The 19,215-nt window shown below is 43.8% G+C and overlaps 2 protein-coding genes and 1 long non-coding RNA gene across 3 annotated transcripts; all 3 read left to right on the top strand.

Moving 5' to 3' along the window:
- Positions 1 to 1,125: 1,125 nt before the first annotated feature.
- Positions 1,126 to 2,836, top strand: LOC123082896 (uncharacterized). The gene is made up of 4 exons (XR_006439145.1): positions 1,126 to 1,674; positions 1,964 to 2,012; positions 2,155 to 2,497; positions 2,637 to 2,836. It is a non-coding gene; the product is annotated as an uncharacterized lncRNA (long non-coding RNA).
- A 3,511-nt stretch (positions 2,837 to 6,347) lies between these two features.
- Positions 6,348 to 7,775, top strand: LOC123087889 (GDP-mannose 4,6 dehydratase 1). Its single transcript, XM_044510010.1, has one exon. The coding sequence runs from the start codon at positions 6,425 to 6,427 to the stop codon at positions 7,556 to 7,558; it is 1,134 nt and encodes a 377-aa protein (XP_044365945.1). The 5' UTR covers positions 6,348 to 6,424; the 3' UTR covers positions 7,559 to 7,775.
- A 3,225-nt stretch (positions 7,776 to 11,000) lies between these two features.
- On the top strand, positions 11,001 to 12,183 carry LOC123087888 (uncharacterized). The gene is made up of 2 exons (XM_044510009.1): positions 11,001 to 11,666; positions 11,993 to 12,183. Exons 1-2 carry the CDS (start codon positions 11,066 to 11,068, stop codon positions 12,034 to 12,036), a joined length of 645 nt encoding a protein of 214 aa, XP_044365944.1. The 5' UTR covers positions 11,001 to 11,065; the 3' UTR covers positions 12,037 to 12,183.
- Positions 12,184 to 19,215: the final 7,032 nt, after the last annotated feature.

Raw genomic sequence — 19,215 nt, 5'->3', positions numbered from 1 at the left:
TCTAGTAACATTAACGGACGCCTTCACCACCAATTACATGCATTCATACATTAGAATCACTCTCTCTCTTCCCACTTGTACTCCTCCCTCTAATTACATGTATGCACTTGAGACAGAAAAAATGATGTCATCATATATATTCTCTTTATTTCAACATTTCAAAAAAATTATAGCTCAAATCGTCTGTCCGCTTCAAAATCCTCTTTCGCTATTAAATCAGTCGGAAGACTAAAGAATCCATGGGAAGACTAAAAAAATCTCGAGTCTTCCAGGATCCATCGAAAGACTAAAGAATTCGCCGGTTTCTGTACCACAGAGCTGACCCGCACAATATAAGCATGCATATATTAATGAATTTGTTGATTTTCATTCGAGGTTTTCCTGGATTTGGATGTCCATGTATTACAAGCTCTTAAATAGTTTCCACTAGTTGTTACCCTCAATGAGTGGCTAAGAAAGATGAGTTGCTGGCCTTGGTTTTTGCTTGTAACAGGCAAATTCTACCACTGGCGTGTAGTAGCCTGGAAGTTGACCCCGTTTAATTAGAGGGGAACCAAAGAGTGAGGGATATAAGAAGCCATAGGTCAACAACAAGATGCACACCCAATCAGCGGTGTGTGGCCTTCTTCATGTTTGCGACATCAAAAGACATACATGCCTTTTGAACGAGGAAAGCCGACTATAACGGGAACATTGTGTCATCAACTGCCGTTGCAAGGCAGAGCTCCGTCTACCCTGCCCGTCGTGTCCCCCACGTCTTGTATTCCTCATACCATCATAACCTGTTTCTTGGACCGATCCACCTCGCCGTTCAGTTGATGTCTCCTTCTCGATGCCTCTTATCTACTATATCTAAATAGGGATCCCCACTACCTTATTTCTCTGCATCCATAGCGAGCCACGTCATCTGAATTATTCTAGCTGTTGATGTAGTATAGCACCGCAATCTACAACCGTCCGATCAGGAGGTGATGAAATTTACGGGGGGCTGCCACCGCTAAGTGGAAAATAACGTTTCGTTTGTCCTGTGTGCGCTGAGCTATCCGAGCCAAGCTTTCGTCGGTGATCTTAAAAAAAAAAAGCTTTCGTCGGTGGGCTGGGCTTTTTGATTGTTGGTGGGGATTAGGACCCGTTCTTAGCCTATTCCACGTTGCATTCCTTATGCTTCCCCGTCCAGCCGCCGCCACGACCGGTGCTCCCTGCCCAATCCCAAGACCAGCCGTCGGCTCCGTTCCGCGGCCAGCCGCCGCCACGCTGGTCGCTTCCAGGCCAGTCTCCCGGTTAGCCGCCGCCACGCCCGAGGCTCTGCCGGACAGCCGCCGTCGCCGCGATCGACGCTCCTCCGCCGGTTGCCGGTGCCACGAACTGACGTACAGTACCAAAATTTGATTGATTTAACACATGCTCCTGCAAATCTGAATCCCCGCTCGATTGAGTGAAAACATGCAGGTCTTAAGATTCCATCATATCTCATTTAGACTTGCGGTTGGCTAATTCTTCACATCCTCCATGTTGAAGGCCCCCTGTAATACAATTTATTTATTCACCTATTAACTTCAGATTGTCTAAGCATCCGTCAGATTGGTAAAAGATGCCAAGTGGCCTTTTTTATTTTCAGGTTCTTGCTTGCTGGCAAGCACATCAATTATTTGCTAAAATGTCATACTAAAAAAGGTGGGTGAAGTTTCTACACAGGTTGTTTGTTAAGGATAAATACTTCAACGTTTCAACCAATTGTACATAGGCAAGTAATTTCCAGATATATTTAAACTTGGAATTATAAGTTGGCATGTTTATGTATATATATCAACATGTGTTCCTCTTTTTCATGGGTAATCATATTAACGTGTTCAACACATAAGACTAGATTTTTGTCAACCGTTTCAGTTTATTGTTTGTTTGTTTTATTTTCACATGTTACTATGTTAGTGTGACAACGGTTCTCTACTTCATTGTCATATAGGATTCCTTCCGCTTGAATTGTGGTCTCCACAACTATCCTGCAATATTTGGTATGTATGCTGCCTATCGATCTGCTACCCAAATTTGAAAAGTCCTATGTCCTTCGTAACAACTTATTACACACACCATTTATATCTTTTGTATCCACTGACATCTTTGTCCTAATGCCACCTATTATTTTTTTATATCCAGGAATCAATAACATACGCACGGAAATATTCACATTATATGCTGATGAACATCAAATTTCTCCTTCGTCCATGGTGTTGTAAATCATGAAAAGAAATATTCATGCAGCCATATCAACAGCCAACCGCCCCTCCTCAAATCATGTTGTATTTATTGACTTCTCACATTTTAAGTCCACCATTTTCTGGAAGCTAACAATTTTCATATTAGTTTTATGCCTGGAGCAAGTCAAGTCGATTCTCTAATCATAACATGCATATTTCATGTCTTTCAGGTACTGTGACACTAGCTTTATGCTGGGAATATGGAGTGCGCATCCAGAATTGACTAAATTTCATAGTCGAAGGTATGGTTGTTGATTGATGTTTTGCTTACACACGCAAATGCATGTGAAGACATTTTCTCCCATCAATAATGATATTTCTCACCTGCAAAAAAGAAAAGAAAACAATGATACTTATGCGAGTATATTTTTTCTATCATAGAAAAAGAGGGCGATGGTTGGCAAGAATGATAATAGTGTGGACTGAGTTAAGAGGGACTTGATCAGTATGAGAAAAACTATTTCTTGAATGTTGCTTTGGTAATATTTTGTTTGGGCGTATAGTGAGCCCACTTAAGAAATCAGCTTATGTACTAACAATATGTGTATTGTTCTCTTGCTTGCATGTTCAGTTTCGCTTTATTGGCTCCAAATTTGTTATCCAGATGAATACCTTATTTAAGATAATATGTGGCATTTTTTTGAAGTTATCATGGACGACGTGTGTGTTGAATGGTCGGAGAATATGTATGTAGTTAATGTTTTCCTTCTTGAAAGAAAATGAAATTTCGTTAACTATTTCTTTGCACTTTGTATACACCATTTCGTTACATGCTTCATGTTTTTAATTTTTTAAATGAATAAACTGAGGAAACTTTACATTTGCTTTGCATTGATTTTATTTCATTTTGTAGCAGCTATTTATACATTTATTTAGCAAGGTTACCGCAGCAACGCGCGGGGTATCATCTAGTTCCATAAGTTTTTTCCACCATTCTTTTGTTGTTTTCATATTTTCCTTCTAGCTAGGTCACTGAATGTGAGGCATCTCAAGTACACTCTTTTGGATTTCCAATTGGGGCAAGTGCTAGTGGAGCAACATGTATGCATGCATAGAGATATCTGTACACAAGTTGTAGGCTAACCATGTGGGTCAGGCCTAGCCCTCCCGACAACGAAGCACGTCTTAACAACACTTGTCAACCAAAGCCGCCTAGCCCATAAGCCACAAATACTTTAGATTATTGTTTTTATAAAAAATACATGATAATCATTTGAAAACTGGTTATTTTAATATGTTGAATTTTAAACTGTTTAATTTTGCACTCCTTTAGGATGGAACAAGGTCGATAATTTTGCACTCCTTTAGGATGGAACAAGGTCGATTATTTTACACTCTTTTAGGATGGAACAACGTCGATCTTGGCCTTTTGATGTCAGCCCTCTCGGATGAACGGTAAATTAAAAAAAGGCTAAAAATACCAAAATAAAAAAAGCATTTTTTTTTTTTGCAAACATGAAGGAATGTTCCGGGTGCTTGCAAAATTTCATCATGAAATCATATCCGTGGGAGCCGTGGAAAATAAAACAAAATTGATGCTCTGGAAATAATACTTTAGAACACATTTTGGAGCTGTATTATTATTATTATTATTATTATTATTATTATTATTATTATTATTATTATTATTATTATTATTATTATTATTATTATTATTATATTGCCACAACTTCTAGAAATGCAATTCCATAATGAAACTTTGCAAGCACTCCAAACATTCGTTGATGTTAGCCAAAAAAGAAACAGATGTTTTGAATTTCGTTTTTCTGTTTTACAGTTTATACCAGAAGCATTTGAGCTCCGAACTGTGAGAAAGGTATTTTTCGCTCAGATATCATGTTGCGCCGCGATGGTGCGTGCCATGAGCTGGTACATAAAAGCAGAGTATCCTCACCTCACGGTGTATGCCCACAAGCCGGCCACAACTCCACAGCCAACTCTATTTTCTTCTTCCGTTTCTTTCTTTTACCGGGATCAGATCACCGACAGCTACAGATCTCTCCACCCCACACGGGCCACGAGGCTGGATGATGAACCGACCACACCAAAGCAAAACTGGAAAAGAAAAGAGAGAGAAAAATGGGTCAGAACTTGAGCTCTGAATCTGAAGCAAGTCGGCAGTGCTCACCATTTTGTTTACTGTCAGCCGCTGGTGGATCGTGTCGGTGAGCCGACGAGGTCACCGGCGCTAATTAATCTTGAAAACCATGTCGCTGATCTTAAGTCTGCATGATTATATAATTTACAAAAGTTCAAGTACGCGTAAGGCTAGATCCCCGCAGGGTCAACGCATGGGGGATCGATCACGCGGAGGTGAACGGAGGCCCGGACGTCGGTCAGGTTCAGGCATGCCTGGTGCTCGGATCCATAGATTTGTACGTAGTATACTGCACTAGTGTAGTACTAGCACCAATATTTTAATAGCGCGCTACAAAATATAGCGAAGCCCTTCTCTAAATGCTACACAAGTTATAGCGTGCTAATAGCGTGCTATATTTCAAAATAGCGTTTGCAAAAAAAATCAAATATATCTAGAAATAAAGTATTTAAGCAACTAAATTTTTCATAGGAGCAAGCAATATATGCATCTGATAAAAGGAGTGAGAAAGCTAGTGGTCGTGGGTTGGTTTTGGCCTGCTGGGCCTGCTGGGCAGTGCTTATTTCAGTTTTGCATGGTCTGCACGTTATAACGTTACAACGTTACAACGTTATAGCGTGTGTAGCGCGCTAATTACGCAATTAACGCCGTAGGATCCGATTTTGCCAAAACGTAACGCCTCCCTTCCAAATATGATATAACCGCATTATAACGGCGAAATAGCGTGCTATTTAAAATATTGACTAGCATTGAGATCTATGCTTCAAGTTACTACGATTGCCCGAGTGCGGAGTGCAACGTCGGTCCGTCGTCGTTGATGAGAGAGAGGAGATGGGATCTGGATCCAGCGTTTAATTCCTGCAGAGAGGGACCATGAGCATAAAGAACGCATCCATATAGCTTCGAATCCTTTTTTTTTTGTCTACTAATAAGCTGACTCAAGAGGGTTCCAGTGAGATATGCATTTTGGATGTTTTTCTTTTAATTTCCGGTGTTCTTTGTACTGTCATAATTGAATTAAAGATAATAAATAGTTTGAAAGTTTTCTCGCAAAAAAAAGGGAGAACCGTTTCATTTTCACCCAAGTTGTAATGTTAAAAGCAGATATTGCACTTTAGGAAATTGACTTGAATATAGAAAAATGCCAGGATGGGAATGGGCCGGGTCAACTCATCGGATCGTTGGCCTCAAGGCCAGGTCCGGGTCGGGCCATTTCTATCCTTAGAAAAATGAACACCCCCAAAAAAATTTTTAACAAGTCCCACTCAAGTAGAAGCCGTGAAATTTGTAGAAAAAAGTAAGATGGTGCAACAAGCTCTCGTGGGTTAGCATCAAATGGGAGGGGATTAGATGCAAATGTAAGGTTGGTCTAGTGGCCCACAAAATGTACCCAAAATGAGAGGTCTACGACCATGGCAACACTCAAAATCAACAGAACCGTCAACAACAACTGCTGAAATAGGGGAAGGAGAGCTATATAGTGACACCAAAAAAATGCCAGGTGGCGACCATCCAACCGTCGGATGAGGACATCCAATGGCACACTCAAGCCTGTTCGGATCCACTCCGCTCCACATCCGCAACTCCCGGAGCGGAGGGAGCGACAGCGCAATCGCACGAAGCTGCTCAGACCCAACTCCTCGCACGGAGCGGAGTTTTGAAACGGGAGAGGTATCGAACATGCATTCAGATTCTTTGTGGACTGCTGCTGAGCTAGCTCGACCCATGCCTAGTTTAGAGCTTTAGCGTCGTCGAATTCTTTTTTTATCTTCCCCACAGAAAGAAAAATACTTGTAACTCTTTTTATGTCAGGCACCAAGACAATGAAATTCAGCAGCACTTGACATTTCAAAGTTGGTCCGATAAATACTTCTGGAAATAAAATTAGTACAAGTGTCAATTTCCGTGGAGTGTCCAAATTTTTCCAATTTTTTTTCATGTAGTACAAGTTGACCCAAACCCAAGTCTCCGGGCCCTACAAGTACTCCTGGGCCCATTTCTTCCTTCCTCCACCAAATCGCCGTCCCCTTCCCCCAATCCCACACTCCCAGATCTCGCAAGGAAGAAAACAATGGCCGACTCCTCCGCGCCGCACTCCAACGGCGGCGCCGTCGCCGTCGCCGACGCCGAGGCGGTGCCCCGCTCCCTGGCGCCGCCGCGGAGGGTGGCGCTGGTGACGGGCATCACGGGGCAGGACGGGAGCTACCTGACGGAGCTGCTCCTGTCCAAGGGATACGAGGTGCACGGCCTCATCCGCCGCTCCTCCAACTTCAACACGCAGCGCCTCGACCACATCTACCACGACCCGCACGCGACCCCCTCCGCCGCGCTGCGCCCGCCGATGCGCCTCCACTACGCCGACCTCTCCGACTCCTCCTCGCTCCGCCGCGCGCTCGACCACGTGCTCCCCGACGAGGTCTACAACCTGGCCGCGCAGTCCCACGTCGCCGTCTCCTTCGAGGTCCCCGACTACACCGCCGACGTCACGGCCACGGGCGCGCTCCGCCTGCTCGAGGCCGTCCGCCTCTCCGCCAAGACCAAGCCCATGCGCTACTACCAGGCCGGGTCCTCGGAGATGTTCGGGTCCACGCCGCCGCCGCAGAGCGAGGCCACGCCCTTCCACCCGCGGTCACCCTACGCGGCCGCCAAGGTCGCCGCGCACTGGTACACCGTCAACTACCGCGAGGCGTACGGCCTCTTCGCCTGCAACGGCGTGCTCTTCAACCACGAGTCCCCCCGGCGCGGCGAGAACTTCGTCACCCGCAAGATCACCCGCGCCATCGGCCGCATCAAGGTCGGGCTCCAGACCAAGGTCTTCCTCGGCAACCTCTCCGCCGCCAGGGATTGGGGCTTCGCCGGGGATTATGTCGAGGCCATGTGGCTCATGCTCCAGCAGGACAAGCCTGATGACTATGTTGTTGCCACCGAGGAGTGCCACACGGTGGAGGAGTTCTTGCAGGCTGCTTTTGGGTACACCGGCCTCAACTGGAAGGATCATGTGGTGATTGACAAGAAGTACTTTCGCCCTTCAGAGGTGGACTGTCTGCAGGGAGATTCGTCCAAGTCAAGGAGAGTGCTTGGGTGGAAGCCCAAGGTCGGCTTCCAGCAGCTAGTTGAGATGATGGTTGATAACGACATCGAGCTCGCCAAGAAGGAGAAGGTCCTTGTGGATGCTGGGTACCGCGACCCCAAGCAGCAGCCATAGAGTTGGTATCGATAGTTCGATTAAAATGGAGCTTGGTTTGGATTCCCCCCCTTACAAGCTGATACAGTGTGGCCATTGCAGTAGAGGTTGGCTTAAGTTATTGTTGTTTGTCTCAGGGTAGAAATAAGGAGGTTTAAAGTTTGATCCTACAGTACTGTTAATTAAGTTATTATGTGGCGTACTTTTATCATATGAATGAATCAGTCAGTTGATACCATACCATTTTGAAGCAAACTCTTCTGTGTTTGATTATGATAGCAAACTTGTCTTTCTGTTGTGTGCTACATTCTGAATATATGTTATCTTGGTATCCATCAGTAGCATTTTACATTACCATCTTGGCACATCCCAATGGGGATATTTAAATCAGTACAGTTCAAAATCGTAGGTAATCTACATAATTGAAATGGTGCATATATTTCTCATACATGAAGAGCGCCAGGTGAACTATAGTCCAATGATTAAATGAATGAAATGAGAGTCTTGGCCTGTGTTGGCCTGAAGCTTTTGCTTGTTCATTCCTATGATTCATCAAGGTGTCCAGTGAACTGTCCATTCTTCTTGCCTATGTGCTTTGCAGGTATCAGGCATCTTGTCCTGAGTATAATAAGGTCACTAACCTTGAGTTAAACAATTGACATCATATATGATGTGACGCAATGCCCAGTGTGTATCTGGCAAAGACAAGAGAGACCCTACATGATTCAGGCAAAATAGGCTTCAGGACAAGCATTGTAAGTATTGTACTGGCTTCTGTTTGTTTGCTACGTTTGACAAGTTGCTGGCAGAAGGGATGGTATATCTATCTTCAGGCTTCAGCAGCCAAAAGTATATTATATAGTCTAGAATTCTACACTGATTGGCTTTGGGTGCTGAGGCAACGATTTTAAGTTTTTCCGCTTCAGGAGATACTTTGTTCGTAAGTATGGTGCTCAATGACTTGTAACCTGCACCATGAATTCATATGCAGTGTAATTCAAAGCTGTTTGACCTTCTCATGGATGCTGACTTGCCGAGTTGATAAATTTCAGTTTCATATGATCCTGGAGAGAAAACATTGCTTGCTGGTCTGAGTCATTCATGTACGATATGCTTAGAATATTTTAGATGAACATTAGATAAGCAGAACAATGGTAGTCCTTCAGTTGATTTTCTTTTTGAAATTCTTATGCAAAAATATATTTGCTACTAATCCAAAATCCAAAGGCCAATTGAGACAATATCCTTGAAATGCCTTCTCTAATTCCTCTTAAATCTAGAATGTGAGCCTTCTCTAATTCCCCTTAAATCTAGGATATGAGCCTTCTCTAAGCCTTTCAGTCGCTGACTGACATATGGAGCGAGGAATATACACTTTTATCAAATGAATGAATGAATCACTGTCATTTTGGAGGAAACACATCTGCCTCTGATACTTATATTTCTGTATTTTGGGTCTGTACAATCTAAATATATATCTTCAGTTGGTATCTTGACATCCATCTGTAGCATTTGACAGTACCATGTTCGTGCATTGCAAACAAGTGGTTAAATACATAACTATGATGGTGAATTTCTTGGTCCGAATTTCTTGTATATGAAGAGCATGAGTGGACCTTTAGTTCAGCAAGTCAATGAAAATCCTGAACTCTTGGTCACAAGCTCTCATCTGTTCATGTGCATGACTGATCAAGGCAAGTGTTATCCACAGAACTGGATACATTCTTCTTGCCTATTTGCTTTTCATGTATTTGACATTTGGTCCTGGGTATAATGGCCACTGTATTTCTGAAATATGAAATTAACACCTTATACACCCAATGCAAAGTCGCATCCAGGGTCTAATTTTGCAGCAACAAAATGGGCTTCATGACAAGCGTGTGAGGATTCTATTGCCCTCTGTTTGTTTCCTGCGCCAACAAAATCTGAATAGAGTTTCTGTGTGCTGTGAACGAAAGCGGCGGCGTATGAACCTTCAGGGTCCAGCAGCCAAATGTATATTCTAAGATTCAACTCTTATCATCTTTGGGTGCCAAGACAATGATCTTAAATTGTTTGGTTGCTCTGTAGATACGGTGTTCAGTGGTCTGCATCCCGCACTGTAAATTCATATGTTATGTAGTCCTATGAACATCCTGCAGAGGAAACAATCTTCTTAGTTCTTTCATATATGATGTGCTTACATTTTTGTTTCAGAGATGAACATTGGAGATGCTACTGCCCCAGACTGTATGCTGGATACAGTCAGTATTTCAGCAAAACAGTTGTTGGGAGTTGAAAGTTAACCTTAGAACCGACACAAGGAATCCTAAGCGCATTTGCCAGTGACGGAGAGGACATTTTTTACCCTTCCCGGTGACCTCCTGACACTTGCCAATTAACTATGAAAGTGGGTCCGTTTACGGCCAACATCATAGTACATGTTTAGTGTTAATTTTACCAAGCAGACGTGAACTAATTTGCTAAGTTTCGCAGGATAAGCGCATGAGCCTAGGCATGATGGTAGAGAAGGGTGTCTTCTGTTCTAACTCGAATTCCGCAGCGAAGATTAAAAGTACCATTTTTCCGCGAGCTGTTCAAAAACCAGTGTGAGTGAGTAATGATGCAGAATCAAAGGACTCACGACACAAAATCAAAATGAGATATTAATTTCTATACTTTTTGTTGGGTTGTGTCTTATCTGTATTTCGGTGTGTGTGTGTGCGCGCGCGCTTGTGGCCCATGTAACCCTGCAGCCTATATATATGTGCTGCCCCCTTGTACAGGAAACCCTAACTCCAATAGAATACAATACCAGGCCATCTTTCTATCCCAGCCGCCACCCCTCTCTTCCCTGATTCTACATGGTATCAGAGCTTGGGTTCCCAATCCCAGCAGTGGTGATGGTGGTTGGCTGGTTGTGCTTGCTGGCGATTGTCTGAGAGGAGAAGGCTTGTGTGGAAGAAGGAGAGGTGGAATCCCAGATCTGAGGGGAGGAGGTAGTAGAGAGGTGAAAGTGGGGAGCAGTGGTTGCTGGAGGTTGCTAGTGGTGTGATTCAAAATTGGAAAGATGGGGGACAACCAGGGGTTGGTAAAGGCATTGGAGAAGCTAGCTGAGCTCATCACTGTCAAGGCAGAGGGTGTGGCTTCCCCAGGTGCGCTTGTTCCTCAGCCTGAGGTGATACAGAAAATAGAACTGATGCCAAATGAAATCAAGATGGAAGGGGTCACAAACTACCTAATCTGGTCCAGAAGGGCATTGCTAATATTGAGGACAAAGGGGCTGGAAGGCTATGTCAGAGGGAAGTAGATGAACCGGCGAACAGGGCAAGTGAAGAGTGGAAGAAGTGGAGTGTCATTGACTCTCTGGTGGTGGCATGGCTGCTGAACTCCTTGACCCCATCCATTGCAGCAGCCGTGGAGACTCTTCCCCATGCAACAGAGGTATGGAAAACCCTGGAAACATTGTACTCCGGGAAAGGGAACATAATGCTTATGGCGTAGATTGAGGATAGAGTAAATGAGCTAAAACAAGGGGATAAGTCGGTGATGGAGTATGTAGCAGAATTGCAGCATTTGTGGGCTGACTTAGACCACTATGATCCACTGGAGTTACCACATTCAGAATGTATAGTTGCTACTAAGAAGTGGGTAGAGCGTAGGAGAGTGATGAAATTCTTGAAGGGACTTAGCTCAGAATTTGAAGGAAGGCGTGCTGGGTTGTTTCATCAGCCAAAGCTTCCCTCGCTTGAGGAGGCAGTTGCAGCAATGGCACAGGAGGAGGTCAGGTTGAAGTTGACCATGACTGGAGAAGCGAATGCATCTCGCTCAGCATTTACTGTGTCTGAATGGAAGGAGACAAGAGAGTGCTTCAACTGTGGAGAGAAAGGTCACATAAGCATCAATTGCACAGCACAACGCAGAGAAATACGTGGTAGGGGAAGAGGTTACAACCGAGGTGGATACCGGGGAGTTAGAGGCAGAGGTAACTTGAGGGGTTCGAATTATTCCAGTGGCTTCAAAGCAAACTTGGCTAACTTGGCAACGCAAGAAGAAGGGACGTCAACAACCTCTCAAGGGGAGTCGAAGAGTAGAAGCCAGGAGGACAACACCTTCGGGAACTTTGCCCACTTTGTCTACACAGGGGAAGGTAACTTTGCAAATGCATCTATATCCACACATGATTTCCTTCCAGATTGGATATTAGATTCTGGAGCATCCAAGCATGTTGCGGGTACCTCAACTGAGTTTGAATCATATACTCAGTACCCAATTACACATTGTGAAACAATACAAATTGCTGATGGCACCTCACAACCGATTAAAGGAGTTGGATCAGTTCAATGTACACCCACTATTAAATTATCTGATGTATTACATGTTCCAGCTTTTCCTGTGAACTTGCTTTCTCTAAGTGCTTTGATTGATCAGATAGATTGCCGAATAACTCTTGATGAGAAAATATGTTTGATTCAGGAGAGGATGACTGGAAGGAAACTTGGGACAGGAACCAGGCGTAGTGGATTGTGGTATATGGATCGTGATGTGTCTAGGTCTGGTGCTAGTCCTATTTTGGTTGTACTAGTTGGAGTAAGTGAGACAATGGCGATGATCCATCACTGTCGCATGGGGCATATGGCTTTTGATAAGATGAGTAAGATGTTTCCTGATGTAACGCGTGGAGTAGACAAGAGTAAGCTTGTGTGTGATGCATGTGAATATGCAAAGCACACAAGAATCTCATATTTGAGTAAGGGGCTAAGGAGTATATCCCTGTTTATGCCGATTCACTCTGATGTGTGGACATGTCCTGTTGTTTCTGTTAGTGGAATGAAATATTTTGTGACATTTATAGACTGCCACACTCGCATGACTTGGGTGTACCTCATGCGACATAAAGATGAGGTATTCCAATGTTTTCAGGAGTTCTATGCCTATGTGCGAAACCAATTCAATGTGCAGGTGCAGGTGATCAGATCTGACAATGGAACTGAATATGTAAACAAGCAATTTGGAGGTTTCCTGTCAGCACAAGGCATAATGCACCAAACATCATGTCCAGATACCCCTGCTCAGAATGGTGTTGCAGAAAGGAAAAATTGACACATTTTAGAAGTGGCTCGATCACTTATGTTCACCATGAATGTGCCAAAATTCTTGTGGAGTGAAGCTGTCATGACTGCAACGTTCCTGATCAACCGGATGCCTTCAAAAATGCTTGGTATGATGTCCCCATGTGAGATGCTATTTGGGGAGAACAAATTCTCAGTTCCTCCGAAGTTATTTGGGTGCACCTACTTCGTTAGAGATCACAGACCAGCAGTGGGAAAGCTGGATCCACGAGCTGTAAAATGCATATTTGTTGGATATCCTGCGGGGCAGCGAGGCTATAAGTGTTGGAGTCCTGCTGAAAGGCACACATTTGTAAGTATGGATGTCACCTTTCGAGAATCTGAGCCTTTTTATGGTGAGAAGACAGATCTCAGCACTTTATTCGAAGAACTTGACCACTCACAATCTATGCAGGGTGGTCAAGAGGGGGAGTGCAACTTGAGTGGTGAGTGCAGCACCAATGGCGACAAGGAGCAGCCAATACCAACCCCGAAAATAGTGGGATCCTTCATTCCAGTTGTAGTTGATGGGGCTGAACAGCAGAGGTGGCAGAGACCAAATGAGGAAAGGAATCCTCAGGTGTATACAAGAAGGAAGAGAGGTGTGGAGGAACAAGTGCATGAGGAGCAGTCAAAAGAAACTATGGAACAGGGGGAGCAGTCAGAAGAAACTCAAGCTACAGGAAGCTCATCTGAAGTGGAGTCATATGAAAATTCAAGTACTGAAGAAGCATCACCTAACCTGCCAATTGCTCTCGAGAAGGAAGTAGCAAGGAAAACTTTGAGCAAGGGCAATCTTGAGCATGACATCAGTAATTATGTCACCTATGAAGCCCTATCACCTTCATTTAGAGCATTTGTCGCATCACTTCAAGCCGTGATTGTTCCTAAAGACTGGAAAGAAGCAAGACAAGATCCAAAGTGGTGTGAAGCCATGAGGGAAGAGTTGGAGGCCCTGAGAAAGAACAAAACATGGGAGCTAGCAAATCTTCCATATGGGAAGAAGGCGGTCAGTTGTAAGTGGATCTTCACAGTGAAGCAGAATCCTGAGGGTAAGGTTGAGCGTTACAAGGCAAGACTGGTAGCCAGAGGGTACAGCCAAACGTATGGTATTGATTATGACGAAACATTCGCCCCAGTTGCAAAGATGAATACAGTGAGGATTCTAATCTCATGTGCAGCTAACTTTGGATGGCCACTACACCAACTTGATGTAAAAAATGCCTTTTTACATGGAGATCTACAAGAGGAAGTCTACATGGAAATTCCTCCTGGACTTTCTACACCTGGGACTGTTGGGAAGGTTTGTAGATTGAGAAAATCTCTCTATGGTTTGAAGCAATCGCCAAGGGCTTGGTTTGACCGGTTCAGGCAAGCAGTTTGCAGTATGGAGTATAAACAATGCAATGGAGATCACACTGTTTTCTATAAACATTCCAAGCAACAGATTACTATTCTTGCAGTATATGTGGATGACATCATAATAACGGGAGACAATGAAGAGGAGATTGGAAGACTAAAGAAATGCCTAGGCAAAGCATTTGAAGTTAAGGATCTTGGTCAGCTAAAATATTTCCTGGGTATCGAAGTTGCAAGATCAAAGAGGGGAATAGCCCTGTCTCAGCGGAAGTATACCTTAGAGCTCCTAAGTGATATGGGAATGCTTGGATGTAGAGCAGCCCCAACTCCCATTGAACAAAATCACAAATTGACAGCACAGATGGGTGAACAAGTTAACAAAGCAAAATATCAACAATTGGTTGGCAAACTTCTGTACTTGTGTCACACTAGACCAGATATTACATATGCAGTAAGTGTAGTAAGTAGATATATGCATGACCCCAGAAGTGGACACCTTGATGCAGTCTATAGAATCATGAGGTATCTAAAGGGCAGCCCTGGTATGGGACTCTGGTTCAAGAGTAATGGCCATTTGAATGTTGACGGTTATAGCGATGCTGATTGGGCTAGCTGTCTTGATGATAGACGATCAACCTCTGGCTATTGTGTGTTTGTTGGTGGAAATTTGGTATCATGGAGAAGCAAAAAACAACCGGTGGTGTCAAAATCAACTGCAGAAGCTGAGTATAGGGCAATGTCTCAAGGGCTGAGTGAGATGTTATGGGTAAGAGGCCTTCTGCTTGAGCTGAAAGTGCTCAGACAAGATCCTCTGAATGTGTGGTGTGACAACAAATCTGCAATCAGCATTGCTAATAATCCAGTGCAACATGACAGAACAAAACATGTGGAGATAGACAGATTCTTTATCAAAGAGAAACTGGATGCAGGAATCATCAAGATAACTCATGTGAGCTCTGGACAACAAGTCGCCGATTGTTTGACAAAAGGTTTGGGAACCAGGGAGAACAATCTTGCTTGTGACAAGATGGGCATGATAGATATCTATCATCCCTCTTGAGGGGGAGTGTTGGGATGTGTCTTATCTGTATTTCAGTGTGTGTGTGTGTGCGCGCGCGCTTATGGCCCATGTGGCCCATGTAACCCTGCAGCCTATATATGTGCTGCCCCCTTGTACAGGAAACCCTAACTCCAATAGAATACAATACCAGGCCATCTTTCTATCCCAGCCGCCACCCCTCTCTCCCCTGATTCTACACTTTTGCACTAATCACACTTGGTTGATTGTATCACTGGAAGGATGGTATCTATCTTCAGGCTTCACTGCTTCAGCAGACAAAAGCATAGTCTAAAATGATACTCTGATCATCTTTGGGTTCTGAGACATTGATCTTAAATTATTCCACTGCAGGCAATCCTTCTTCTCTAAGTATGGTGCTCAATGACTGTAATTTATCCTGCACCATGAATTAATATGCAGTGTAAATCAAAGCTGTTTTGACTATCTCATAGATTCTGACTTGCTGAGTTAATGAGTTTCAGTTTCCTATGAACCTGGAGAGAAAACATGTTTGCTGGCCTGAGTAAATCATGTACGATATGCTTAGAATTTTTTAGATGAATATTGGATAAGCAAAACATTGGTAGTCCTTCAGCTGATTTTCTTTTTGAAAATTCTTATTATGCAAAAATATATGTACCTGTAGTACCGGGGATTTTTACAACATATTTGCTGTTAGTCCAAACTCTGGAGGCCAACTGAAACAACATCCTCATCTTTTAGGCCAGCTAAAAATGCCTTCTCTAATTTTCCTTTAATTCTATTGTATTTACCTATGCTTTTCATTCGCAAACTGAGTAACAGACATATGGACCGATGAATATGCACTTTTATCAAATGAATGAATGAATCACTGCCATTTTGGAGGAAACTCGTGGTAGCAAATCTATCATTCTGCATTGTGGATTCAATATTCATGCAATCTGAATGGAGTATCTGAATGCATGTCTTATGGTATATTGGCATCCATCTGTTGCATTTGACAGTACCATGTTGGCACATTGCAAACACGTGGTTAAATACATAACTATAATGGCGAATTTCTTGGACCGTATTTCTCGTATATGATGAGCATGAGTTGAACTCTAGTTCAGCAAGACTACGAAATCTTGAGCTCTTGGCCCTAAGCTCTGATTTGCTCCTCTTCTTGCCTATTTGCTTTTCAGGTAATGGGCATTTTGTCCTGGGTATAAAGGTCACCACATTTCTGAAATGCACAACTGGCACTATACATGCGGCGCAGGATCAATGTGCATCCAGGTTCTAGTTTTGCGCCAACAAAATGGACTTCATGACAAGCACACTGTGAGGATTCTATTGCCTTCTACTCCCTCCGTCCGGAAATACTTGTCGAAGGAATGGATGTATCTAGACATATCTTAGTTTTAGATACATCCATTTTTATTCATTTCTCCGACAAGTATTTTGGGACGGAGGGAGTATTTGTTTGCTGCGTTCAACAAGTTCCTGCCCGCGTATGTACCTTCAGGGTCCAGCAGCCAAACTTATATTCTAAGATTGAACTCTCATCATCTTTGTGTGCCAAGACAGTTATCTTAAATTGTTTTGTTTCTGACGACCTGTCGATCAACTGTTGCTCTGTAAATACGGCGTTGGATGATCCGTATCCCACACTGTAAATTCATATCTGATGCAGTTCTATGAGAGGAAACAATCACTGCTTCTGACAGTTTTCTGCAGAGACGACGCACTTGCATTTGTCTTAAATGGACAGTGGAGATGCTACTACCCCGGACTATACGCTGGATACAGTATCCTAATTAAACGCATTTGCCATTAACCCAGAGGACATTTTTGCCCCTTCCCGGCAACCTCCTGACATTTGCCAGTTAACTATGAAAGTGGGGCTGTGTGCTGCCAACATCGTAGTACATGTTTAGTGTTTTGTAGGGAACATAGTACTCCCTCCGTAAACTAATATAAGAGCGTTTAGAATACTAAAGTAGTGATCTAAACGCTCTTATATTAGTTTACAGAGGGAGTACATGTTTAGTGTTAACTTTACACACAGACGTGAACTGATTTGCTAAGTTCCGCAGGATAAGCGGGCGACATGTGAGCCTAGGCATGGTGCCTCTCCAACTTGTATCACAATGGTGGTAGAGAAGGGTGTCTTCTCTTGTAACACCAATCCAACAGAAAAGATTAAGATAATCATTTTCTGCGAGCTGTTCAAGAACCAGTGCGAGTAACGATGCAGAGTCAAAATGAGTCGCGACACGAAATCAAAAATGTGTTATTATTTTTGTACTTTTCACACACAATGGCACATGGTTGGTTGTATCCTTGGAGGAATGGTGTATCTGTCTTCAGGCTTCTGCAGCCAAAAGCATAGCCTAAAATTCTACTCTGATCATCTTTGGATGCTGAGACATTGTTCTTAAATTATTCCACTGCAGGCAATCCTTCGTCTGTAAGTATTCCGCTGCTGGCAATCCTTCGTCTGTAAGTATTCCGCTGCTGGCAATCCTTCTTCTGTAAGTATGGTCCTCAATGACTCGTAACCTGCACCATGAGTTCATATGCGACCTGGGGAGAAGACATTGCTTGCAGGCCTGAGTCATTCATGTACGATGTGCTTAGGATTTTTTTAGCTGAACAGTGAATATGCACTTCTATCAAATGAATGAGCGAATTGATGCCCTTTTGGAGGGAGCTCATCCGCGTCCGGTTATGATAGCAAACTTACCTTTCTGTATCGTGGATCCATACAATCTGAATAGAGTGTCTGAATCAAAATCACTCTGTTATACTTTTTTCGAGTCATGCTTCAGAATCACTCCATTCTTTTAAGACGTGCATTGCACTGCACGTGCATACATACTAGTATGTCTTGAGCTGGTATCTTGACACCCATCTGTAGCATTTGACAGTACCATGTGTTGGCGCATTGCAAACAAGGGGTTAAATGCATAACTATGCTGATGAATTTCTTGGTCCGAATTTCTCGTATATGAAGAGCATGAGTTTGAACTCTAGTTCAGCAAGACTGAAAATCTCGAGCTCTTGACTGCAAGCTCTCATTTGTTCATTTGCATTTTTGACCAAATTAAGTGTTGCCCACTGAACCTGATTGATAAATTTCAGTTTCCTATGAATAAATTTATTGGGGAAAGGGGAGTCATCGGAGCTGATTTTTTGGGCCCAACTACCCCAATACCAGGAATTTTATTGGGGAAAGTGGAGTTGTTGGAGATGCTGCAAGTGTCGTCCACTGAACTTTTCTACATTGTTCTTGCCTATTTTGTTGTCAGGTATCGGGCATCTCTGGAATATGTTTTGGGTCCAAGTTAACCTTGTTGCCGAGAGGACATTTTGGCCCCTTCCCGGACCCCCGGCGACCAGCGCTTGCACCACAGGTAACACTGATCCCGCGATGAAGCTGAAGATACGTTTTTACCACAGGCTGTTCACGAACCACAAGTACAATGTGTCGGATCCTAAACCCCTACTTTTTTTTCTAAATAGGAAAAACATTCATGTGTTGGATCTCGGATGGGGGCCAGCAAACCCTAGTCCCTTGCTTGTGCCCGCTTTACTCTTTTGTCCCACGGCAAGCCCCAAATCCACCTTGCTTCTTCCATTTGCATCGCCGGCCGGCCGCCACATCCAATGCCAATGACCTCGCCTTCGCCTCCCCCCACGCAGCCCATAGCAGGCTCTTAACCCACCTCCTTTCTCTCCCACTCCCACTGCCAGCTGGTCGCCACACCAACGACCTCGCCTTCGACTACCCCCCCCCCACCGACCGTCGCCACCCCTCTGCCTCAACAGGACATCGACACCCACCTCTAGACACTGAATCGACTGAATTGTGCATTCTTGTACATGTAACTCATGGACATCGACACCCCACCCCTAGACACTGAATCCACTGAATTGTACATTCTTGTACATACAACTCATGGTCAATGTGAGGCCAGTTCTAAAATTTCACTTTTGGAAAAAGAATTGTAAGGATTCTATTGCCCTCTGTTTGCTTGTTGCGGTCAGCAAACTTGCGTGCGTAGGTGCCTTCAGCTTCAGGGGCCAGCAACCGAAAGTGTCGTCGAAAACCACACCAGGATCATCTTTTGAGTGCAGGCGGTAGTCTTAAATTTTTTTTCTCTGTATGTAAATACGGCCTTCACTAATCCATGCCCAACACT

This window comes from Triticum aestivum, chromosome 4A (assembly GCF_018294505.1).
Source record: "Triticum aestivum cultivar Chinese Spring chromosome 4A, IWGSC CS RefSeq v2.1, whole genome shotgun sequence".
In the NCBI taxonomy this organism is placed as follows: domain Eukaryota; kingdom Viridiplantae; phylum Streptophyta; class Magnoliopsida; order Poales; family Poaceae; genus Triticum; species Triticum aestivum.
Note: the sequence above shows the minus strand (reverse complement) of the source record. Positions and strands in the feature narration are given on the sequence as shown.

Coding starts and splice junctions, on each gene's coding strand:
- LOC123087889 (XM_044510010.1), top strand. CDS start 6,425: ATGGCCGACTCCTCCGCGCCGCACTCCAACGGCGGCGCCGTCGCCGTC.
- LOC123087888 (XM_044510009.1), top strand. CDS start 11,066: ATGGAGTATGTAGCAGAATTGCAGCATTTGTGGGCTGACTTAGACCAC. Junction 11,667..11,992: donor CTTTGTCTACACAGGGGAAG/GTAACTTTGCAA, acceptor TGTTTGATTCAG/GAGAGGATGACTGGAAGGAA.